The 25857-nt window shown below is 42.7% G+C and overlaps 1 protein-coding gene and 2 long non-coding RNA genes across 8 annotated transcripts in view; 1 reads left to right on the forward strand and 2 right to left on the reverse strand.

The window, feature by feature from the left end:
* Nucleotides 1-20192, reverse strand: part of LOC311435833 — a 129422-nt gene extending 109230 nt beyond the window's left edge. The window contains exon 1 of one of the 2 annotated variants that reach the window (XR_014692428.1): nt 20096-20192. This is a non-coding gene — a long non-coding RNA (uncharacterized lncRNA). Of the gene's footprint in view, nt 1-4804; nt 4878-20095 lie in introns of those variants that run through there. The other variant, XR_014692429.1, reaches the window with a different exon arrangement.
* LOC311435840 lies at nt 7256-8670 on the forward strand. Its single transcript, XR_014692436.1, has 3 exons — nt 7256-7389; nt 8274-8429; nt 8538-8670. It is a non-coding gene; the product is annotated as an uncharacterized lncRNA (long non-coding RNA).
* A 4279-nt stretch (nt 20193-24471) lies between the features above and the next one.
* Nucleotides 24472-25857, reverse strand: part of MRPS6 (mitochondrial ribosomal protein S6) — a 46687-nt gene continuing 45301 nt past the window's right edge. For all 5 annotated transcript variants that reach the window (XM_084526592.1, XM_084526589.1, XM_084526590.1 and 2 more), the window contains one exon: nt 24472-25102. In XM_084526592.1, the coding sequence (XP_084382718.1) occupies nt 24922-25102 (181 nt within the window). In that variant the 3' untranslated portion in view covers nt 24472-24921. The remainder of the gene's footprint in view (nt 25103-25857) is intronic.

Below are 25857 nucleotides of genomic sequence, written 5' to 3' on the forward strand. Positions count from 1 at the left end.
CACTGGTGGTGAAGGACCAGATAGTGACACTGGGAGAGGAGCAGCTGGGGAGGTAATGAGGACAGAGAAAGAAGAGGAAGTGAGGGGAGTCATATCTTACTGGTGTCATACACAACAGAGAGAAACATGAGCCTGTTCAGGCAAAGAAACTGAGATAAGAAAGGTTTGGGGACAGGTGAAGACCAAGAATAAAACAGAAGCCCAAGGAACGAGACTACCATTTACAAAACACAGCGGATGGCAGACAGGCCTGTAGTGTGGAACAGGACACAAATAGAAATCATGGGAGAAGAGAGGCGTATCAGACAGAAAACTGGAGTATGCTGTGTGTCAGAAGCAATTCCTGAGGGAAGAGTGGATTACAAATTTACCCAATGAGGAAATCGAGCAGAGCCACGGGATCAAAGTAAGGCCTTTGAGAAGCAGAGACTGGGACTGGGCAGGACAGTGGGTCGGCAAAGAGAGGGCCTGAGGAAGGACAAGGGAAAGGTGAGGAACATGAAGCAGCACCAAAGGGTCGGCATGTAGCTGAGCACTGAGCAGGGCAGACCAGGAATAGCAGCTCTCTACTACTCTTTGGTAGTGTAAGTGCACATGCTGCAAAGATACCTGCACAGCTCAATGTCCCGGCCTCAGCATTCAGAGGACTGGACACAGGATCACTTTCCTTGACTTTCTAAGCAACCAAGGCATTTTCAGATAAATTGTGTTGATAAGACACAGATAAAAGATGAAGATTGTTCAGATAAACTGTGTTGAAACTTACAGCTTGTGGTTGCCTCTTACAACTCTGTGCTCCGATACAGCTTTTCATGGCAGTCACATGCCGTTTTATTTCAGCCCCGTGTCTCAGTCCACACATGGAATGGCCCACGACCTCTTAGCAAACACCTATTCAATAGTTTGTTTTCCCCTAGCTGCATTGACAAACATTATCTACGTCCCTCAGTTTGAATTGTCTGTGGAGAAAGTCATTACCTCTCACAGTAAATTTCCTTTAGCTTATATCCTTAAATATAACCCCATTCACTTCCTTACTCATTTCCTTCTCTGTGGCACTCACAGTGTTAGCACTTCCAAGGCCTAGAGACTCAATAGTTTTTTTTCAGGAGCCCAAGAATGCAGACAGATGTTTAAATAGAGTTTTAAATAATTAGGACCAGCATTGCTGGGAGTGTTTGGTATACTGCCCTAAATATTTGACTGTATTTGAATAAACACCTTTGAAAAACTGGCTCTCAGTGCTTGCACAACATCAATTCATTTATTTTCACAACACTTTCCGGAGGGCAGGGCAGACAATATTATTCCCTCGTTAGGAAATTGAAGCAATGAAAGTGTCTGGTCAGAGTGGATGCCCAATTTGAAATAGGCAGGAATTGCTTTCTGTAGCATACTATTGGCAGCAGTTCTGCATGCGCCTCAAATGAGCCCCTAGGCTTGCAAGTAATTCAGGAAATAAGGAACACGCCATTCATGACCACCTGTGGCTGCATGAATGATTGTCCCAGGATCACACAGAGGCTTTGTGGCAGCGAACACGGTCAACAGCCTAGCCCAGAGTAGGCCAGCACGAGGCTTTTTTACCAGGCAGCTGCCCTTCCAGCACTCACAAGCCCATTTTTTGTACCTTCCAGGTATTCCTACTTCAGCAACAAGTGATGAGACTCCAGGCAGCACTCTCCTTTACTACACCATTATTATTCACCTCTGGAGGAATAATCCTATCCTACAGAAGGTATTCTGTTCAAAAACCCTGCATGATCCTATTATATGGCATTATATATTTGCACAAGATAGGCATGTCAGGGCAACTCACACAGTGCCGAATCTGGCCATGCCTAACTTCTGAGTAAACAGGAGCCTGTGTGCTTAAACCAGCTTTTGTTCCAGAGTTGTGCACCTCACAGACTGGACATTGGCTGGAGATACTGGACAGCTCATTCTGTTGCCAGCTGTACCACCAAACTGCACAGCAACTGCAGCGAGGTTTTCTAGTTCCCCAGGCCTCCCTTTCCTCTTCTGTGGAATGGGGACATCAATCTTGACATCATTTGGAAGCATTTTGAGAACTATTGAGGAAAGATGCTAAGAGGCATTATCACTGCCCTTGTGCATAGCAGGTTCAGTGTGCAATCCGTGCATACATGCATTTTAAATGGCTGCTGGAGGCAACACACCAGGCTAAACAGAGCACAGTTTAGCTAAATCCTAGATCCAGGTCTTCAGGCAGCTCATCATCATGATTCAGGGGCTTGAGGCCAGAGATGTATGACACATGAGTTTATGCTTCAGTCCCAAGCTGGCTATAACTACCATATGATGAAGATGAGAGCATGAGTTAGAACAGCAACAACCAATGGAAGGGCATAAAATAGTGCAAGAAAAATGAGTGAATCATGCTTACTATGCCAGTTTTGCCAACTCCTACCCACTACTGGCCTGAAACTTACACCGTGGTTGAAATTACACAGGACTTGTTCTTAGTCAGCAAACAAGCTGTGTGCATAACTGATCTAGATGTCAGGATAGCTTTTTCACAGTTATTTTATGTGACACATCTGAGCCAACACGTCTGGTGTACAAAGCAGGGAGAGCGAGCTCTCAGATTAAACAGAAAACTAGCTTAAGCCTTTGGGTTCAGAAGCTTTTTCTTTGTTTGACCTATTATGCCATTAAACCAACATTGCAATGATGCTTAACCCACACTTAAACTTTGCAGCCAATTGCATCAAAAATTGAGATTTGCTCTTGATGGCCTTTTTGAAGTGCAAAGCATCCTCAGAGAGCTTGCCTCTAGCCGACACAGGTTGCACTGTGCTGTATTGTTAGAGACTGGTCAGAAAGAGATTTAGCTGCAAGTTTAAACTTCATGAGTAATTTAATGAAGGACTTCCATTCTGATACTTTGTTTGAAAAATACAGCATGAGTATGCACATTCATGGATGATGATATGGTCACACTTCACATAGCAAACTAATGGCACTTTTCTAACTTACTACTCTCTGTAAAAAAAAAAAAAAATGTTATTTTCTAGATTTCAATTTTCTAGATATAAATGATATTAAAAAAAATCATTCGAGTTGATGAGATTTAAAAGCAGGATTACAGAAAGATTGAAAAACTCCATTCAACTGGAGAAAGTAATTCGCTACTCAACAGATTTGTGCTTTGCTGCTGATCAGAAGACAGTAATACCCACATTAATATCCACATTACCAAGCACCGTAATACCACACAAGAGCAACAAGCACACACTTGATGAGATTACAGCTCCATACATTTGGAACTGGTAAAAGGAAATAATTCTCAAAGAGCTCCAGAGCCAATCTGGGGAATTTTCCACAACAGAAAGCCATTGTGATAAATAGCACAAGCATCTCTTTGAAAAGAACAGGATCATTCTCTGGACGCTAAACAGCTATGCTAGTGAAGATAAGGACAAATAGAAACACACACATCCTTTCCAAGGACAGCCTTATTTTTTCAGTCTTGTCTGTGGCCTTCAGTGAAAAGAGGCAGCTCCAGAAATAAAGCACTGGTCTGCTGCTGTGGTAAGTCCATATTCATGTCTCTAAGTAACCTAAAGTTTCCATTGTCTGCACTTGGCAGAGAGCTAGCCTCAAGCAGGATTCAGGCCTCTAGATAAGCTTTAGGTCAAGACTGAATCAGAGGCAAAGTGTTTATGGAGTTCGGGGACAGCAAATCCCACAAAGTGTAGGATGAGAGTTCATGTAAATCTTAAATCTTATGAGATCACCTTTCTCATAAGCTCAGTGCCTTCTTGGGCTGCGATGGCATGAAAATGGCTTCAAAAGAAACCTTCTGAATACATTGCAACCCAAAACCCAGTGGGCCATGCCTGGTATTAGGAAGTGTTACTGAGCTCAACACTGCTGCTCCTGACCAGAGGGGCAGGATTGAGCCTAGCTCACCTAGCAGAGGCCAAGTCACTTTGGCCAGGCAAAAGGAGGAGGAGCAAGGGGAGCCAAAAAGCGTGATATTCACACACATTCACCTCAGCACCTGCAAAACAGTCACAACACATCCTGCACAACCCACCAGAGGTTTCTCAGCCCCGAGCTAGGTATCACACCCAGGCAGAATATCAGTTAGCCCTGCTCCCTAAACGCAGCTCCCTCCACCTCCTCGCTGCTCAGCCGCCCCACCACACGGAGCAAAAGCAAACAAAGCTCAGCGGGGAGCTTTGCCGCACGCGGGTGCGGTGCCGAGGCCCCCCAGGAAAGGCAGTTGCACCCCCTGCAAACCAAACAGCACTTCCCATAGCCCACAGATCCCCTGCACCCCGCCACATCTGTTTTTCACAACCTGGTTTAATCATCACATTGCATATGCAAGCAAGGGCCAAGGAGGGACAGAGATGCTGTGCCACCCTCGTAAATGCATCTCCATCCAAGAGAGGATTTCTGTCATATCACAGAGATTTACAATTTTCTCTTCTGTTGGAAAACACATCTATTTCTCAGCAGCACGAGGCTAATTCCCTGCCTTGCCGCCTGCAGCTAGACTTTACCACGTTTTACTACACTGGGCTACCCATTTTAATGCACTGACAGTTTCACTTTCTCTGCGCAGTGTGTGTTTTTGAACTCTCTCCACAGCATGCTGCGAAGCAGACAAGGGAGGAGGGAGGAAAGAAGGAAGGAGGGAGGCGAGGGAAGGTGGATCAGCCCTGTGGAAATGTTGCACTTCCCTGGAGATTAAGCTTCTGTTTTCTCAGTAGTCCCAATAAGGGAATCTAAATGTTTAGCAGAGTGAATCTTAAAATAAGATTACACGTACCGCGCTGTCCCAGCCAAGAACACTACCCCTGCTCAGCAGCAGCCCAGATGCACTGGCATAAGTTCACACCAACTTGTGGTGGGTGCAGAAAGAAGAATAACTGTTTGTGTTGTCCACTCACAGCTCCTCCATTACTCATAAGCCCCAGGAAAACACCTCAAGGGGCTGTTCTGCAGTATTTGCTTAACGACACAAATGTGGATGGCTCTTTGTGAAAGAAGGGGTCTGCTTCTCTCTTGCGGGAAATACCCATCACAAAGCAGAGGAGCCCCCACTGATTTCAACCACAAAACTGTTGTGCTCAGTAGACCCAGCTTCAGCCCACACCCCTGCCCTGCACACCTTACAGCCTTGAGCCTGCCCTGTGATGTTTTAGCCTAGTTTACTTGAATAAACACCAGCTACTGAGCTAAAAAACTCACAGCCCCTTCCATTAGCCCACAGCAGGTCACCTGGCAGGATGGACGACCAGAGCATGGAGCTGGGTTAGCTCAGAAAAGCACTTGGGGGAGGAAAAAAAAAAAAAAAAGAGTAAGAAAAAAAAAAAAAAAAGCCACAGCAAGTTTGTAGTCCTTCTCCATTCATTTCTACTCACTGCATTGACCGAGTCATATGCAGTCAGTTCCCAGCTAATTTCCTAGGTTCAGCTAGTTGAAAACAGGCCAGACTCAACTTACCCACTGTACCCTTGCAGTTCCCACATGCAGTCTATTACATCAAGGAAACATCCTATGGTTTCGTGCCAGGGAGTACAGTTTCTGGGAAAGATGCCACCACTTCTTCTAATCAATTGTTTTAAGATGACACTACTTCACCAATGGCTGAAAGTGCCACTCTTGGGGACATATGAAAATAATTCCTTCATTTTTAGGTCAAACATTGCCCTACAGCACCGCACAGCCCACATTACAAGAAAAATTGAAGTGAGAAGAGGCCCTTTCTGGTATTGCGACGCCCAGAACAGAGCACAGAGCTCCTAGTGTGGTCCCATCTGGAATGTCCTTTAATATCCAAGTCAATGAGGTTTCAAGTCAAGAGGATTAGCTTAATCCAACTAGTCCTCCCTCCTTGGGGGTAAGGGAGGGGAGAAGTAGTTTAGGTTTCAACCTCAAGTGATATCTCATTCATTTAGAAACCCCCCAGCTAAGAGAGGGGATGTAAGGCCTGAAATTTCTCACATTAAAAAAAAAAAAAAAAAAAAAAAAAAAAAAAAAAAAAAGGAAAAAAAATCCAACATTAGCAAGCCATAATCCATTTGCCATGAGAGCTATTTATCAGGCCATAAAGAAGCAAGGAACAGACTAATTCAATTTTGCCTTAGTCAAGTCTCAGCTGTAAGGGAAATCTGAGGTTGCCATAGGTTTCCTACTGAACAATGTGAAACGTTCAGACAAGATGGACAGGGGTGTGAAGCCCACGGTCTGAGGAGCAACTTGCAGTACCTGAATCAGCACTACTCCCCTTTACTACACCCATTTGGCTAAAGAGTAAACAAGGTACACCTCATTTGCACTAGATCTCTCTGCCTGCTGAGCCTTAATTAGCAGCTGAACGTATTCAACAAAGCTGGGGTCAATTATCTCAGACAGCATTCCCAGGACTTAGATCAAAAGACACACTGGTACCTAAGGAGGGCCAAGGAGGAAGAGCAGGAGCCAAAACTACCCACTTTGTCCTGTAGCCTGCTCTGTTTCATACACAAATAAGCAAGGCATACCTCCACCACAAAGCTGCAAAAAGCATTTACCCTGGCATCAGCAAAAATGTGCAGAGGGGCCAAAGGATCTGATGGAGTGACTCCTTTTGAGAGACACCTCATCCCTGGCAAACTCGCCAGAAAGAAGTGCCAGATCACATTTGTTGCCAAAGGGTGTCTTCACTGCAGAAAATTTCCAAGTCGGGCCAAAACCAGAATTTTGTGAACTGTCTTTTTGGTGCCCTGCACCCTTGAGAAGCAGGCCACATGTGCTCACAAAACAGTTCTCATGCATGCAAGCAGAGCTTCGGCTAAGCTGCTCCAGCAGGCAGGTGCATAATTAGCTAATTTTGATTTGATGTTAAACGTGGCTGAATTGGGGAGTCAAAATTTAGGCTTGTTTTAGACAGCTGATGCACTTCTTGATTTCACAGGCTGCAAAAGATGACAGGAAAAATGCCAGCGCTACGATAATTTTTCAGTAAAGAATCCAGTTCATATAATAATACCTGCCTGAAGTTTCCCCGTTGCTGAGCACAAATGAGATAATAACTCAGTGAATTGTTCACATACAATCAGCCATCTAATTGTGCGTGCAACTGCCAGGCTGGAATATGCAAATATACCTGCAGAATGAATATGTGCAATCTTCAAAGTGAACTTTAAAAGTACTGTGGCAACAGGGAGCCAGTAAGGTCTAGTTCCAAATGTCTTCTATGACCTTATCGTGAGAATAAATGGCACTTAGTTAAGGAGTTCTCAATCCACTTCTGACCATTTGACTTTGAGGTGACTTTTCCTACCTACTAAACTGCCTTCCCAACACTCATCCTTCACACTGCTGTGAGGCTGCGTGTAAAATGGGACTTCGGTAAAGTTCTTCATCAAGGTAAGTGCACTGGCTCTGCTCCATCTCCTGGACTAGTCCAGAAAGCTGGTCACCTCGTTTCAGTCGCAAAGCAGCTGACAGTAATTGCTTGTTCTGTCTTGCTTCTAAGCAAATGAGAACAAGGACCTAAGGAACAATAGAGTAGAAATGACACTTGTGAAACGAGCATGTTGTAAGTCCTAGATAATCAACTATGACAAATGCATTCATAAATGTATAATTGTTACATGGAGTGCAAGGGGGAGGGGGTGGGACTGCAGAGGTACTGTGTTCAGGCTCACAAATCATTGAAATTAGAGAAGGAAAAGTAACAAGCCACCTGGGGCCAACACAGAATCATCACCAATGAGAGTTCATTAATAAAAGGCCCTAAGGAAACAACATATGGGTAAATGGGAAGATACAAGAGGCTATTCAGGCCAGGCTAACATGCAGTTGCATGTTTGGGAAACCACTCATAATGAAGGCAAAGATAAATGACTGAGCAAAAAAAAAAAAAAAAAAAAAAAACAAGAGAGAAATCAGAACAGCCAAAATTGAGTTTGAAAAATAAATAGCCTGAGGTATTAAAACAAATCAACTAGAGGTCCTTTAAGGCTTTGTCTGCATTAGTGCTTCAGTTCAGATCAGCAGCATGCTTTTGAAGGAAATCTCATCATTTTCACTTAATATGTTTCGTTCGTATCTCAGAGCAGACAAACTGGATTCTTGTTGGATGAAATTAAACCAGATGTACACGGGGAGAGCAATGAATGTGCTGCAGTTGCTAGGTTGAGGTCACTTTACAGGACCAGGCTCGAGCAAATCTAAAATAAAATCCCCTTGAAATTTGTAGTGTGTGTGGATACTGCATCTTCATCAGCACCAGCTGTTCTGCTTTGCAGGTCTGCTCCTACTGGACATCACTTTGTGCTAACATTTACATAGCCTCAGTGTCTCCAAATCTTGAAATGAGAATCTGAAATGACATCTGAAGGGAGAAATGTGTGAAGTAATCTGAGAACTCACTCAGTTGGGGAGCCTTTAGCAAAATAATCAAGGTAAACACTACATTTCTGAAAAGCTAAAAGACTCCTTTGCACCAATCTTTAGCACTGAAGATGTTGAGGAGGCAGGTAACTATCCCAAACCTTCATTTTTCAATACAGGTTCCAGCTGACTAAGTGATGGATGCATCAATAGTAGTGACTTGCGCTAGGGCACAAGAATGGGTTTAAAGAGCACTCACTTTCTGTTTACCCTCTTAAGTCCAGGGGAAACTTCCTTGTGAGTCAAGTCAGGTTCTTAAAGAAATCAGTAAATTCATTGGAAGCATTCTCTGTTTCAACAGCTGGGAAGACAGCACAGGTTTGTACCTTTTTTTTAAGAGAGCTTTGGAGCTGAGTTACAGACCACTAGGCCTCACGGCTTAAAACAGTGTAAGAGCAAGAGGTCCCCAGGAATATCACTTAGACATGACCATTTCTAACAGAATTTGTTTCTGTCCTACAAAACTCCTGGGTCATCTGTTCCCTGGAATGTAGAAGTAAAGGCACTGGAGAACTGGCTGACAAAGTTTTGCAGGTACTCAAAAGACGGACAACAGAAGTCCTGAAGAAGTCACCACAGGTGTGGGGCAGATGTGACAGAATTGCTCCAGTTTAATGAGGCAGTACTCGACTGATCTGCAAAGCATCTCCATGCCATTGTAACACAGTGACCGTCACTCGGGTGTCCATGGTCTGCAGTCACAAAATGATCCTAAGCTGTAAGAATGGGTACTCCCATGCAGCAAAAATTATCTAAAAGCAGGAAACAATGACATCAAAGTCAATAGTCAATTTTTCTCAGGGCCAAAGGTTGTAATGAGAGTCTTATGGTGCCACACTAGGTCTGCTGTCTTTAAAGACAAGTGCTGATGACCTGAAAAGGTAAATATGCATGGAAGCAGCAACATTTCCATAGTGCACAGTTATCTAGGTCTGTCAGGCAATAAGATTTTCCAGAAGGATGGACAACAGTTATATGATGCCAAGCAAAATTTATTACTCATGAATAATGCACAGTGCAGGGAAAACTGCCTTTCCTTGTTGCAGGGAAAACTGCCAGAACTGCATCAGCTCAGCAAAGGGCTATGCATGCCACTTCAGATGAGTCCAGGCTACCCTGACTCAGGGTTTGAGAGCAGTCAAAATACTAAGATGTTCTGCCTGTAGATGTAGAAGAACTGGCCTGTAGAACAGAACAGAGAGATTATCACCCCAGCTTCCTACCTAAGCAGAGGTACAGAAACAGCAGCAAAAAGGCCCTGATCACCTCATTTCAGAGGCAGCATCACAGAAGCCACTACAGGTCACTGCCCTCCTGTTGTCCTCTTCCATCTGCCAAACTCAGTCAAAACAAGCTAAGTTAATTTAAACTGTTTATACAATAGGGTTTTGCTGCCACAGCAGACGCGCTCTGATTGGAACAGGTTAAGGGGTATTCACACAGACAACTATGCCATCAAATCAAGAAAAAATGACTTCTTTATGTAGTGAGGTTTGAGAAATAGCAGGGGATAGGCTTGGAAGAGTGGGAAGGGGTCAAGACCCCATTTCTCTGCACCATAAACAGGACAGATTGACTGTACCCAAAAATTGCAAGGCAATTCTAATATAACTGTTCAATTATCTAACACCAATAACTGTAAGTACTGTTAATGCTTTCTAATGTGATGGTGGACAAAATGTTTTGAGTTCTGGTCTTATGAATCAATCTTTCCAGGCCTACTGTGGTAAATGCTAAGCCAAGAGGATCCAGAAGAGTAAACTGAGAGCATGTTCTCATTGAAATCTCTTCTTGGACATTCTGCAAGGCATTAGTGACTTGTCCCAGCTTTAAACCACCCAAGGGTAAAATGCTGACAGTCACCAGAAACTCCAAAATATGGCTAAGGTTAATGGCTGCTGAGGTGACGCTCACCTTCGCCTCTTCTCACCACTCTACAGACAGCAGACAAGTAGCAGCCCCACCGCTCAGAGGGGAAGCTAGGCAATGTTTGGGGACGTTTCGGCAGCTGCAAGGCCTTATCTGTTGAGACCGATAGCTTATTTCCCACATACAAAGAGGGCCTGCAAATGTCAGCACTCTCAGTCACTTATGCTGCACAGGAGCATAATGGACAGGCAGAGAGCAGTTCGAGTTCAGCAGGCGCTGCCACTGGAGAGGGACGGAGAAAGAGTTAAAAGTAGATAGACATTGGCTATCACATGATACTCCAGTTTTTCCGTTCTCAATGCTCACATTTTTTTGCCACAAAAGGATACGTACGTTGAAATTGTTTGTTTGGGGGTGGAGGAAATGGGTGTTATGTTTATCTGTAACCATCGCTCTCACACAGCGTGTATGTACTTGTTCTTTTAGCCAGGAACCAGTATGCCCAAACAGTCTTATGAACACAAGTAAACAAAGCCTGAAGTTACTTAGGCTGTGCTTACATGGTTGCTTGAATCAATACAAGTCTATGCTGCCACTGACCGAGTCTGCATGGCTCTTGTGTTTAGCCCACAGCACATCAGCACACTTTTGCTCGCTCTGCCTGGGGCCTTCGTGCACCAAGAATTCAAGAGGTCAGATAGTCATACAGATGAGGGAACTGATTTATCTGTAAACAGATCTTTCTTGTCAGGTTGGTTTTCAGACAGATCAGCTTGGCATGGTGTATGACTTCACTGGCATTAATACCATGAGTATTCACTGGAAAGGAGAGGACAGGGGATTGTGGTCGCCTTTTCAGCAGAATCAGCCTCTTATGTGTAGGCTCATATTTGAATTCCCTTACTGTCAAAAGGAACTTAGGCACATATTTAAAACTGGCCTTGTGTCTCAGATGCTGAATAGAGCTTTGTAGTGGTTTTAAATTCTACCATAAATAAAACTCTATTGTACTCATAAAATCTCTACAAGCAAGTTTCAAAAAAGTAAAATTCTCCATGTATGATGGCTTCTAATATTATGCAATATTGTTGTAGCAGCATAAAGTCATAAAATATGAACACGAACATGACCTGAGATCATTTTGTGACTGTAGTTCCAACAACATGCATTCATTTCAGAGCTGATTGAAACTCAACTTTTCTCATTGAAGTCTGACATTTTGAAATTTGGTTTTGATCCAAGCATGAAACCAAATGTTTCAGCAATTTCTCAATAAATGGACAACCTAGAGGGAAAAAAAAAAAAAAAAAAAAAAAAAAAGGTTGAAAGGCATGTTGTTTCCAGAGTCAATTACAGGACACAGAATTTTAATTTTAAAACATATTTTATTTTATGGAAATTTTCTTACTTCATATTTTCCTGATATTCCATGACTAATCAATAGAATTATGCACTGACTAATACTGGCATGTCATAATATGACATATCATAATGTAAATATCCTTCTATTCAACCAAAAAGCGTTATTTTTAACACCATTAAGGGCAGTTGCTGCCTAGTACTGATCAAAACATCTTTTTTTCTCTCATAGGATAGTTTGATGCTTTGACACAGAAAGAAAGGAAGATGAAATATTGCAGTCAGCACTAAGCAGAAGCTCCTCTAAATTACGTTTAAAATAAAATAAAAAGTAAAATTTAAGTGATAGAATGTTTGAACTGCATGTCATACTGTATGCGCTACATCAATGCTAACAGCACATACAATATCTAGAAATAGTTTAAAACAATGAAAAATACAAAATAAAGCAATAAAAATACTTTGAAATAAAAATAACATTACAAGTATACAAAATTATGTTATTTTTCCAAAACAAAATGTGCAGCAGGAGGAAGAGAGTAGCAATCTATTTCATTCTGCTGCAATTTCTGAGCCCAAATCTGGCTCCATCTTACTGATGAAAGCATTTTTCTTTGAAGCTGATAGAATCACTTCTGTGAGAATAGCAAAAAAACACAGGCTCAGAAAATGTCTTTCTCAAAGAGAATGAAGGCATTAAGGAAAAAAAAATCATGTCAAATTTCTCTTTTTTTTTTTTTTTTTAAACATTTCTGTGTCACTACTAATTAACGATCACACCTTATCTTTACTTTTTCTCTAATAACCTCCAGGTGATCTGGAATATACTGGGATAATACCCAAGCAATTTGTCCCAGTATTTAAAATGCACAAAATAACTAAATTCAGTGAACAGTTTCTACCTGACTTTTTATGTTTGCAGGGAAACATTTTTCTGCAGCATCTCTAGCTTTGCTGATGCCTGTGCAATGGAAGAAGAAATCCTGACATGGTGTGTACTCACTCGAATTTGCACACAGCGGCCCTTCAGGGACCTGCCAAAACTCCAAGAAAACATAAAGCTGGAATTTGCAGCTGTGAAGCATGCAAAAGAGACAAATCAGCCTGAGTAGCAGTCACACAGAAGCACATTCCTCACTAAAGATAAGGCCACAAGCAGCTCCTCAAAGTCAGTCCCAGGCCCATGACTAAGTAACACATTCAAATATTGGCATTTTTCAAAGAGTGCTAAAGCATCTCTGTTGCCTGAACCACAGGGCAGATTTTATTCAGGTGGGGTTCAAAGAAAAAGGCCAGGGCTTCTGTGCAGGAACTCAACATTTGCAACATGCACAGTGACATGTGGCAGCCATTAGATCCCCTAGGACCATCAGGCCTCCACCTGTCCTGCAGGGCCGGACAGGACTTATTTAACTGGTGTCCTAAGCAGCTAAAAATAAATAAATAAAAATAAACATGTTTTAAATCAGGGTTATTTTAAATTTCATGTCAAAATGGGTGGACAGTAGATCCCAAACTCCCCAGAGTCCCCACTGTCGGGAAGTGGCCAGCCAGGCCTCACTCACACCATCGCCACCTCCCCCTGTATCTCCGGGCACTCAGAAACCACCATAAGCCCAGGACACCCTCCTGCTGTCAGCTGTCCAGCTCCATATTGGGGTGAACATCAGATTTTTGGGCATGGCTGTTACCACCCTTTGTGAATGGTGTGGGGAGCAAGTCAGAGTTGGTTGGGTGCTTGTTTACTTTCTTTCTCCCCTTTGCTGACAGCCTGAGATGTTAAGAAGCCCATTTACATAAAGTAAAGAAATTCTCCTAATGAAGAGTGGAAGAGAGAAAATAGCTTCATCACCAGAAGCAGCCCCCTGCTGTGCTTGAGATTGGATTCGGAGCGTCTGCTCCAGATAGACACTGCAGTGGGCTGAGGTTGGAGCCGGTGTCTGGCAGTAAAAACAAAACCCCACAACTTCTCAGGGGAAATAAATGTTGGGAGCTGGAGGATATTAAGATCTGTATCTTAATATTATGTCTGATTTAACAGGAAAGCATCTCATTAATAGTTGGTGGCTTTATGGGAGAAGAGTTGCTTATGTTGTAACATCTCCCATCAGTGCAACAAATCTTACCCTAAGTGTAGCTGTGGACATAGAGTAATGATGGGGACTTTGTTTCACAACCTGAGAATGACAGAGCATTACACAGAGGGAAGGGCTGGCACCTGCTCTCAAAATAAGCAGTTAGTTTTATATGTGTGTGTTTATAAAGCTCATACAGGTTATGATGGCACATGCGTAGATGCATCCTTTCTCCTCGAGTGTTTTTCAGTTTTACAAACTTAGCTGGTTCTGCTCTTATCTGAGCATGCGTGGCCATACTGGAACTGTACTGACCCAGACGTCATGCAAGGACCTAGAGGGTGCTCATGTCCTGGCTTTGTAAGGTACATAGGTAGCCATTCCAGTGAAGCCACGTATATGCATGCCTGCAAGGCTCTAAATTCCAGATATCTCAGGCTGAACAGCTTAAAGACTCAGAGCGAGATGAACTCCCTGCAGAAAAACTAATAGGCATAACCACAGTTACTATTGGCTGCTTTGCAGTGGGCATTCCTCAGCCTTAAGAGCTTCTCAGACCACCCCGATGCCAGTCCCTTTCCAGACAATTTTCCATACAAGTATGGGAGCTGAGTGACCCTTCCCAAAGCACATTCCCTGTTGTAGTTAGCTACAAGCCAAAACACGTTCCTCTGGTCAATTGTCAGCAGACTGGGACAGCATCGTCTACAGCTGGCTGAAGAAAGCAGAACAATGCAGAAACAGAGTATCACAATATCAAGAACAAAATGCTAGGCAGGTGTGCATAAGCCAGCAAGCAGCTTTAGGCAAACAGGCAGTGAATGGGCAAGTAAGTACAAAAGCCAGAAAACACAGACACATGTTGCTGTGGAAAGGCCTCAGAAGACCATCAGAACCTGGTTTACATGCCTTTTTGCCCAGATTTTGGTTAACTTCGTACTGCTGGACAAGCATTTGGAAACATTTTGCTTTACAGTGAACCTAAAGCTCTAGTATCTGTCCCCAGCCAAGTGCACAAGCCTAAGCTTTTCAAAAAAAGTGCCAGGAGTTCAGTGTAAGGAAAGAGTCTCCAGTGTAAAGGGAAGCAATCTGTGGCAGGAGAGATTTACCTAGATTCAGATACCTGGTCATTAGGTATAAAATCAAGAGCCTAGCCTTCTATCACCATTCAGGTGCTTGCCATCACACTTTGCTCTGTGTCATAACCTTCTTTAGTCCAACCGGCAGTATCTGCAGATGATGTGGTCTTGGCCACACCAGCGCAAATGCAGCACCTGGATTTGTCCACACAGGCAAGGTGGCTGGCCTGGAGTTCAGACCTGAGCTTGGAGGTGTAAGTAATGTGAGTTGGTGGTATCAAAAGTGCCTGTGGAAGCAGAGCTTGAGTGTAAGCGAATCCTCCCTTGCACCTAACCTTTCGTGCCCAGACAGCAAATTGCTGCAGCCCAGGTAAGGGCCAGAGAAAGTCAACTCACAGGGAGTTCAGGCTCAAGTGTGAATGTAATGCCTGAAATAAGTAGGCACTGCATATGTTTTCTGTGTTTGTGCTTTTTGATCTCAAACAGTTTATGGATACCTTAGGAAATCAAATCGAAGAGTGATGAAAGCCATAATTTGGATGATTGTTTTCTATAATTTCTTTCCTCAGTCACTCTTGAATTTTCTCTGATTAGAGTACTTGGTTGTTTTAGTCAAGTGTTTCCCCACATTATTTCATTATTTTCCTTTGCTTCGAGTCTTCCCATTTTTTCCTTTGAAAATCACTTTTTCCCTTAGTCCAAGCTTTGCATCTTTTCTTTTACTTCCCCTGATTCTCTCCCTTTTTCTCTTGTTAAATTTCTTGCCTTATACTGATCCTCCAGGGAAAGACTCTTGGAATGTATATACTTATCTGCCGTATATATATATACAAAGCTACAAATAAACAATATGTGTATAAATATAGATGACTTCTGAAAAGCATCTAATAAAACTGTTCACTCTAATGGGAAGCTGTACATCAGAAAAATATAATCATGAGCAGTGTAAGACTTACAAACGAGCATTCTTACAATCACAATTTGACTTCTGTTGCTGAAGGTGACAGGCACGGTGCCCTGGGCTGCCTTTGTTCTGGGCTTATGCCTTCCACTTCGTGCTTCTTCCACTCTTCTACCAGTGGAGGATGTGGAGAATCTTGTCTACAACACCAGAGACAGTATGAAGGGTATCAAAGACAGTGGGCAGATCTGGAAAAACCCAGTACCTAAAAATCAATACATCAACATCTCATCTCACTTTTTTTTTTTTTTTTACTTTCTTTTTTTTTTTTTAAGGTCAATGGGGCAAGGAGAATATGCATTTTAGAAAGTAAATCTATGTATTTCTCAAACCCCAAAGTGGGAACCTGCCTTTTTCAAACAGATGGCAAGTTGTAGGAAGCTCGGCAAAAACAACCCTCATATTTTACAGTGTGAGTGATTAACCAGTGGAAGAGGCTCTCCAGGGGAGGGACTAGATTAGCTTTCACTTGAAATCTTCATCTCAAGTCTGGCCGCCGTTCAGAGAGAGAATCTATGCCAAACCGAACTTGTTGGGCCAACTCATAACTGTTTGGAGTATGGCAGTAAGTAGAGCCTGTGATAACCAGTAGATTAAACTAAATGATCTAAGGCACTTTCTGGCCCTTGAGCTGTCTATGACTCTATGATGCCAGGAGGGTGCAGTTCTGAATGTTTCAAAGGCTTGTTGTGCAGCTTACCTGATCCACCATAATTTCTGCAGAGTCCATCTTAGCAATGTTAAGACGGAAAGTTCCTCAGACAGCTCACTGGCCATGGATGGTAATAGAAGAGCTCAATCAGAAGTCAAAAGAGAAGAAATTAATTCAGGAATACATGAAGACAGAAGTGTAGAATATGTGAAAATTTATCTAATTATAGGAAGACACCTGGAACAGCTTGAAAATCAAGTAAGTGCAAGTACCTTTGAATTGCAGTTTCCTACAACAGCAAGAGGAGTGATATATCCTGTTTGAAATGGTTTGTTTCCTGACAATAAAGCTCAAACTAAAAGATATAATTGGACTTCTTTATGGTAAAATGTAGAAAAGATGTCAGAAACAAATGGTATCGGCTTATTAGAAATCAGAAAAAGACCACATCCTTCCCTAAGCATGCCTACAAACACACAACCCTGGAGAAACCAGCAGGCTTTCCATAAACCTCAGGAGGCTCTCAAATGAACTCTACAAGTTAATTTCAGATAGTGGACACACATAGCAAAGAGGAGAAAACTCATTAAACTTAATTGGACCACCCAGAGAGTCTTTTCTATGCCAACTTTTTTTTTTTTAAAAAAAAAGATCTCTGTTGCTAACACAGATAGGTATCAAAATAGATGAATGCTCAGTGAGAATTTCTAAGACTTTTATTTTCACCTAGGTCTAAGGAGAAACTGACATCTGGAGGACATGATTGGTATGCAGTGACCTTCTGGACTTTATTTCCAGGATTTAAATAAATAAATAAATAAATAAATAAATAAACAAAAAATGAATATTTTTCAAGGAAGATTTGGTAGAAGTCTTTTTGGAAGAACTCTGCATAAAGCTCTGATTTTCAGTCCTGGATGCCATGAAGCAAGTTGCTGGTCCTGCAAATTTTCAGGTATGTGCTTAGATTTGTGCAAGTAAGCAGTGAGGCTGAAATCAATAGGGGATCCAAAGTAAATAGATGTTTTTCCCCCAGATCCGAGAACAAAAATCAGTGGCATAGGAATAAAACAAAGCATATATATGTGTTTCCAGGAATGAGATACCTTGCTGACCATCTGGACTTCTTAATTTTCATCGTTACAAAAATACCTTAGCAAATACTTTTGGTAAAGCCATATACCATGGACTCCAACTGGCTTCAGTGGGTTGGCCACATTTACCATTAAAAGAACCCATAACATTTCTGTGGATTCTCACATGAGGAAGACCACTATTGTACTTTTTTAAATGCCAGCATTTAAGGACCATGTAATTCAAATCATAATAACACTCAGAGGGGGCTCTTGCTCTTACCAATTCATTTTCACAATGCAATTAACCGGGGGGTTTTAGACCACAGCTGTTTTTAGAGTCCCCAGAGGTCAACAGGAATGTCACATGCAGGAGCGATCGCAACGCTGTGATTTACAGTCCTCTTCACAGTCATCGGCCCCGCTGTCTCAGAGCAATTACTCAGTGCCAGCGGAGGCTGTGGAGAAGCCAGAAGCACAGACCTACACAAGAAGAACTGCTGCTCTTCTTGACGGTGATTCACCCACTGCGCACAGAAAGCCTGCAGAGAAATCCTCCAGAGCCTTCCTCAACTGGAAGGACAGGCTGTGTCTATGCTGCCTGGTTGGTGCCCCTTCCCTGACCCTCCATGCTCTCCTGGCCTCAGGCTGTCTGTGGGGATATGATGAGAGCCCCTCTGCTGGTACGACAGGCTGGGAACCTCATAAGTGGCTGTCCCAGAGCTGCCCAAATCCCTTGCACCCGCAGGATAACACAGCACAGGCCAAACCACTGCACACCCAAACTGCTCGCTGTCCCACCACAGACAGCATGTCTCCTCCAAGGTCCCACATCCCTCCCTGCACCAGTGCATGGGGACCACACTGGTACCAGGGATGAGGCCCACTTGCTGCTCATCCTCAGAAAAGACCACACCAGCCACCATGCCAGTGGCCTTCCTCCACCCACGTGTGGTGCCTCCAGGCACCACACACGGTCCTGACACCATTTTGTCACATGCAAGGCCATTGCTCCCCATCCTCCCCATCCCAGGCAAGCCCTCTCCACCTCCCCGGATCCTAAGCTACAAAGCCAGGGTGAAGGAAATGTTGGACGTGGTGCTTAGGGACATGGTTTAATGGGTGATATTGGTGGTAGGGGGATGGTTGGACCAGGTGGTTGGACCATTTTTGTCCAAGCAGGGGTAGCACAGGATGGTGGGGGAGTGCTTGCTGGGAGGTGGAGGAGAAAGGCAGGTGTAGCAGCAGCCCTCGTTGGCACTGCCTCTCCACACACTCCATAACGCTATGGTATATACAGAAAGCATAACCCTATGGCCCATGCCTCCATACACACGGAAAATGGAAGAGCCACCACACCACAGCTGGTGCAGCTGATCTGGAGACCAGAGTGGGAATCCCAGGCTGAAAGTCCCTACGAACAAGTAGCTGAACGTGACCCAGCGTGCCAATGCTCCACCTTCCAGCTCGGCCTGCATACAGCACAACAAACAGAGCCTTGGGGTCTGGAATTTCTTGAAAACTGCTTTTCCAGCCGAAGATTACGCAGATTTTCCTTCCTGATGATAGTCCTTCTTTCTCTGGCTGCGATCCTAAGCTCTCCTAATGCGGCTCAGATGAAGCTGACCAGCATCACGAGTGCATTGGATGATTTTTTTTTTGTTTCGTTTATTTTTTCCCCCTTGGCTGGGTGTAGCTGTTATGTAATTTTTTTTCATCAATATAGGGGAGGGCATTATTTATAGGGGATTACAGGGATTACTAAAGCAAACCATTTGCACTTTCCAGTGGCTGGTACAACTGGCAATATCCTACCCTGCCTCACAGTTAGCAAGTTGGAGGATCAAACAATTTTGGTTTGATTCTCCTCCAGCGTGCTGACGCAGCACAAGTCTTGTGTCTACACTTTGAACAAGCTGGGCACAGACCCATACCCACCAGCTGCTTCCAGTGCTCCTCTGTGCAAACACACAGATTACTTCAGGGCAGGACGCAGGGATGCGCTTGGTTTTTCCCCCCCCAGCATTCCTACATGCCGCTGTGGCCTGTACTTAGCGCGGGACCCATCGGCTTCTCCACTCAGACCCTTTGCTCCTTTGACACCCTTCCCCATTGCCCCTTTCACCTGGTGTGGCCCATTATCACCACTACTTCTGAACAAGATACTCAACCCCACTCACCCCTCCACACCACTCTGTGGATCCTAGCATTTCTGAGGTGCCTACCTCCTTGACATTTAAGCAGTGAGTGTATTTCTTGCCTGACATTCCCACTTGCTGAGCAAGAGAACGGGAACGATGCCCATGCGCTAATAAGATAATAAACATCCTGCTCTTTACATTTTCCCCAGTCATCTCTCTCTCTCTCAGGTACAAATGCATACGGATGACACAGATTACGTGTGACATTTCCATTCTGCCTGTCGCACACAAAAAGCAGACAGCCTGAGAGATCAGAGGACGCCACGAAAAGCCTTCTCCACCCTGCCTCACCCCACGGCTGCATTCAAGGTGAAGCCGGCCCTACCAAGGTGGCTTGATCTTAGGAGAAAGTAAACCTTAAGGTCAGGATACCCCTGTTTCTACAGAACTCAGCAAGAGGCCTCTTACCGACTCAGTGGAACCACACCGTCCCCCAAAACTGTCCCAATGTCAACATGTTGAAGCTTTTAATAAGCCAGAATTTCTGTGGGCAAGTTAGCACTCCCCAAACAAGGTTGGCTTGGCAGCCTAAGCACAATGCAAAAATAACAGGGATGAAAACTCTCCCGGGTTTACAGCAAGCGTTACCTCCCCTTGAAAAATGCTTTTAGGAGGCAACCTTGAATACTCCAGCACTGGAATCTGTCAATGCATCACTCCCCCTCTTAGCCAGCACTCAATAAGTGGTGACTCTCCCACTCCTCCGCAGCACTGCACAAAGAGCTGCGGCGTTAGCCAAACGGCATCCACCAGCTGCAGCCTGCCTGTGCTTAAAGGTCTGTTGGAGCAACACTAAGAAAGCAACACATTACATAGGTCACAGAAAATAACACATTTTTAATCTTCCCTTTGTGCAGCAGTTGGGAAAAATGCATGTTTTGGCTCCGCGTCAATTCGCACTTCTACGGTTATCTGAAGCTCAGAATTGCGGGCAGGACAAAATAACAATCCCCTTTTTAATTTCCCTTGTTCTGTTTCAGTGGGTGTAGGGCCATAGCACCAGCCCCAATGAATTTATCAAGGATCTCATTTGCTATAGCTGTGTTATTCTAAATGCTCTTCAGTCAGATGTTATGTGAAAATCATGCCAGCCACAAAGTTTAAAAAAAGTGAATCATAAAAGCTCAAAAGTCTAAAAGGCCAATAAAAAGAACCTCGCATTTGAATCAATGCTCATTATTTTTAAGCCCATGATTACATGCCATGGCTTCAAAATATCTGTGGGGCTTGCCTCATGATTTTTGAACATTTGTTCCGGAGACACTGGCAGTGCTGGACAGATCCTAAATGCTACTCTGAGAAGGAATAAAATGTGGCAGATGGGTTAAGTCTCAGGAAGAAAAAAATAAAATTAAAAAAAAAAAAAATCTGTGACTTTAACAGGTCTGCTTTAAATTTTGAAGTCTTGCTTCACAACCGTGTAGCAACTTACTAAACAGAAACTGATCTCTGGGTCAGTGGGAGCAAATCGCTGCGTGCACAAACTTCCTAGGGTCAAGTCACACCAGGGGCTTTGTGAGCAGAGTGCTAAGTGCTTTGACACTGCAGTGCCCTCAGCCTGCCGGAGAAAGCAGCCCAGTGCAAGATTCAAATGAGTGAGAGAGAGAAAATCGGGGAAAATGAGTGACTGAAGATGTGCCTAGGATCTTCACCATGAAACCGCTTGTGCTCGTTTGTTTGCTGAAGGTAGGAGAGAGAACAGAAAACATTTCTGAGGCAGGAGAACTGCCAGTTGTTACTTTAATACTTACCAACCTCAGTGCATCTCCACAGTCCACAAGAAAAACAGAGCATTTAGGAGTATAAAACTACTCATTTATTCACTTGGGAACATGATCAAAGGCAGGAAGAGCTTCATTATCAGATAAACAAAATTTAAGGTACTGGTATTCAAATTGTTTACGCCTTCGGGAATGCCAAAAGTGGAGTTTGACATTTTATTATTTTGCCACGGTCCAGCTGCACCGACTCTCCTGGCTCTCCACTGACACCACATAGCATCCTGAAATTTTATTCTTGGAGATCAAGAGTCCAGTGGGACAGAACAGCTATCAGAAAGGCGAAGTGAACCCCCAACACATCTCAAAGATGAGCTGAGATCGCCCCTCTCTCTGTAGGGAGAATTTGCGACTGCTCAAGGTATAGTTTGGGACAACTCGGACTGCCCAAAACCAAAACTGCTCAAATCTTCTGACATAATCCAATGCCCATTCCGGCATTTATAGCTACCAAGAGAGAATGCACACACTGTTCTGCATTACTTTCCTGAAATAGCTAACTACTAGTCTGGGTGGCTGACTGGGCTAAACAAATTGCAACCCAAGACTCCTTCCTCATCCTCCCCCACCCAATCCCTATTAAAAAAAAAAAAAAAAAAAAAAAATCTGTTCATATTAGAAACTATCAATTATGAAGAAAATAGTACACCCAGTTAAGAGCCAGCTATTCAGCAGACCTTTTATAAATAAATCCTGCTGCTGAGAAAGCACGAGTGCTTGTGTAACCACGCACCAGGCCTGCAAGCGCTGCAGTGCTTGTGGCCGGTGACTTTCGGTGGTCACTATTTCCATCCCAAAGGCAAAGATTTTCAGTTTTCCGCTTTTGCACATTCAGTACTTCAGAACAGAGGAGAACTGGATTGGTAACATCTCCACATGCTTTGTTTTGTGGCCTTCTGGGGACTGCTGTCTCTCAGAGTGGGTACTGCCACGTTTCTTTGGGGTCAGCTGAGGCTCCAAGAGATTCACTGCTTCTGATCCGTTCTTGGGATTAGCCAGGCTCAGGTGCCCAAGTCTTCTGCTCTTGGCATCCTCTGTTCAGATCAGAAATGGGACCCACAGGGACATGAAAGTCTGGCTAACCTAAGGTCCTAAATTCACAACAAATCACACATACCATAGATAAGCTGACACGGTCACCCCTAATGAGCATCTAGGGTTTTCCTACTGAACGTGGGCACCTACATCAAAATTGGAACAAATTAAGTGCAAGACTTAATACTACGCTAAAGAGAATTGAATAAAGACAAACATACAACATTTGTATGTGTACAGCCTCTGCTTTCAATCTTCTTCATTTTGCAAGGCTGAAAGCTTATATACTCCTATTCAAATGAACGACAGGGCCCAAAGTCCTAGCCAGAGGGAAATTGCTGTAAGCTAGACTTGAAAGCAATTTTTTTAAAGAATAAAACATCAGAGGAACAAACTAATACTCTATTTGGTCACCTAAGCCTTTTTTTTTTTTTTTTTTTTTTTTTTTTTAAGGTGGGGAGAGGTGTAGGTGAATAGCTTGCAGAGGTGGTGATACAAGGGAGAACCGGTCTTGTTTTACAAAAAAAAAAACATCATTAATTTGCTGTGTGATTATGTAGGTGTTAAAAACAATGAAGCCCTGATGCCACAAAACACTGGAACTATGACAAAAGATCGGAATCTCGATTTGACTTTAAGCTATAGGTTTTTGTTTGTGTTCTATTAAGAAAAACTTGAGAAACTCAAGTAAAGCACATTCTTTAAAGCATTGCATATTTCCCTATTTGTAGCTTGTGTTGTCTGGCAGTCTGAATTTTCAGCGGGCCAGAGAAAAATGACAGCTGAGGGATCCCAATTCACAGCACAAACATTCAGTCCTACAGCTCCTCCCAGCTAAGCTCACACCTGTATAGAAAAAAGGTCTGCCCTACAAGCGAAAGTTATTGATAGGAGCAGCACTGGAACAGGCACTGGTACATAGCAGGCACATGATCAGTAATGGCAACAGCTACAAAAAAAGTGGAGTGTACCTACTCTACTAAAGGTACACTTTTTTTTCCAGGAAATAAGAGACAAAATGTGACAGTCTGCTCTTAAAAGCAGATTTAACAACAGAAGAAAAAAAAAAAAAAAACACACACACACACACGTTCACATCTCCTAAATATGGACATACAGAAAGAAAATTTCATTTTTCTACCTTACTTTTTCCTTAAAAGAAAAAACTCTGAAGAAAAGTTAGTTTCATTTCCCCCTGAAGTCCTGTATCCAAGAAAAAAAAAAAAAAAAAAAAAAAGCATCATCCATGAAAAAGAGCATGAAGAGACAGCATGCTGGAGAGCAGTCACACCAATGAGACCCATCACGTTTCCCTGGGAATCTGACCTCAGCTGCTGGACGGGCCTTCCCTCTGGCATCATTTAGCATTGGAGTGAAGGTTTCTTGGTGAAGCTCATTCAGGTAAAGAACACCCTCCGTGCATAACAACAGATTGATGTCAACTTCATTTTCCTACAAAAATTACCACACGCACACATATACACCTTCAGTGAGATAAATGGGAAGTGCATTCCTTCAGTAACATGGGGAAAATCTGGAAATCCTCTAGAAACTAATGAATTTGTACGTCAGACCAAGAGGAGATCATATGACAGTAACATAAGCTTTCATATGCATTGCTGCTTGTCCTGTTTTTATGTGAGGAAAAAAAAAGGCAAAATATACATCAAGACTTTTTTCCTGACATTTTTCTCAGTTTGAATGTTCAGCCTGGGCCTGGTTGATAGTGAAATAAAACATTTTTTATTCTTCTGTTCATATAGACGTATGGTTATTCTTTCACATGCCACTTGGAAATTCTTGGCTTTTTGTATAATTTCGTACAATTATTTGAATAATTCTTTACCTGTGCTTTGAACAGAGTTCCGATAAAACCTTAAAGAGAAGTTCGGCATGTCTTTTGGCAGTGTAAGCTATTTTTTCTTATACTTTTTTTTTTTTTTTTTTTTGAAGACCAGAGAAGGAGTCAAGTTTTATTTTTAAGCACACTTTTATTACCTTTTTTCCAAAAGCAAGCAGAAAAATCCTCAAACAGATCACATACTATACCGCTATATTACACCATAGACTTCTTAATCTCTTATGTAAATACACATTCTTAAGTAATCTGTCTTTGGAAAAGAATGCTATTTCGAGCATTCTGATGATGGATAAATCTTATCAATGTAATGCTCTAAGGGAAAAGAAAATCAATTTTCAGAGTTGTCGTATATCAAAATAAGCAAACAGATTAAGTCTACTCAAGTTATTTTAAACAAAAAAGAAACCTCAAATGTTACAATAACTTAAGATAGTGTACTATACCAAACACGTAATATGGCTAAAACTGATAATTTTTGATGGACATTAGTTATCACAATTGTATTCAAAGCAGGACTAAAAAAAATCTTTTAAAAGTTTCAAACATGCAATTTAAAATATTCATTTCTTCTTGGCAGCTAGTTTGTCTTCAAAGCTGACCGGGATTATGCCACTGCATTCTTCTGTCTTTGACACGGGATGTTTTATAAAAGCACGTCTAATTACATCAATATCACGTCCTAAATGATCCATCATGGTTGATACAATCGAAGGTGGGGCCTCTAAGTCTACCAAAAAATACCTGTAATGAGAAACACACACACACAATAAAACAAAATACCTGTACTGCAACTGTAATTCAAGTAGCTGTTCTGTGGGACTTCTTAAATGAAAAGTTCTATTTTTTCCTTAAATATTTCTACCAGAATTGTTTTAAATCAAAGCTCGGTATTATTTTGATTTCAAACACAAAGAGTTCAGTTCAAGCAGCTTCAGTCTGAACTCTTCTTTGTTGCACAGCACTTCTTACACAAGGACATTAAAGAGACCTTACTCGTCTTGTACCTACTCCATTCATCTACACATCTCGATTTGAACAGTTGAGGGAAAAACTTGATCTCCTTTGAATTCATGGCATTGTTTCTTTGGGGAACAAATGTCAGTGTGAAGCACCTCAAGCTTACATGTATATGGACACAGTTCTTTAAAGTTCTGTTTCGGAGCTGAATGTACATTAAAAAAAAAAAGTAAAATAAACCCAAAGAGATGGATTTATGCCAAATTAGGCACCTCTCCAATGTGAGCATGGCTTAAATTTTCGATCTGAGGGCAGGAGCTGAAGACGCATGTAGGAAATGCCAGCTTGCACTTGACAAGCTTACTGTCTTGCTGATCTTGGCAGGACTGAAAAGGTCTTCCTTCCACACATACACGGCACGTACAAAATGCACCGCACCAGGTAAGCGCTTCATGTCCACCACACGACTACCTTTGACATCTACAAAGAATAAAAAAACTACCCCTACACAAAGAAAGGAGAACGCTGCTCCCCGTTAA

The sequence above is a fragment of the Aythya ferina genome (assembly GCF_964211825.1).
Source record: "Aythya ferina genome assembly, chromosome: 1".
Classification (NCBI taxonomy): Eukaryota; Metazoa; Chordata; class Aves; order Anseriformes; family Anatidae; genus Aythya; species Aythya ferina.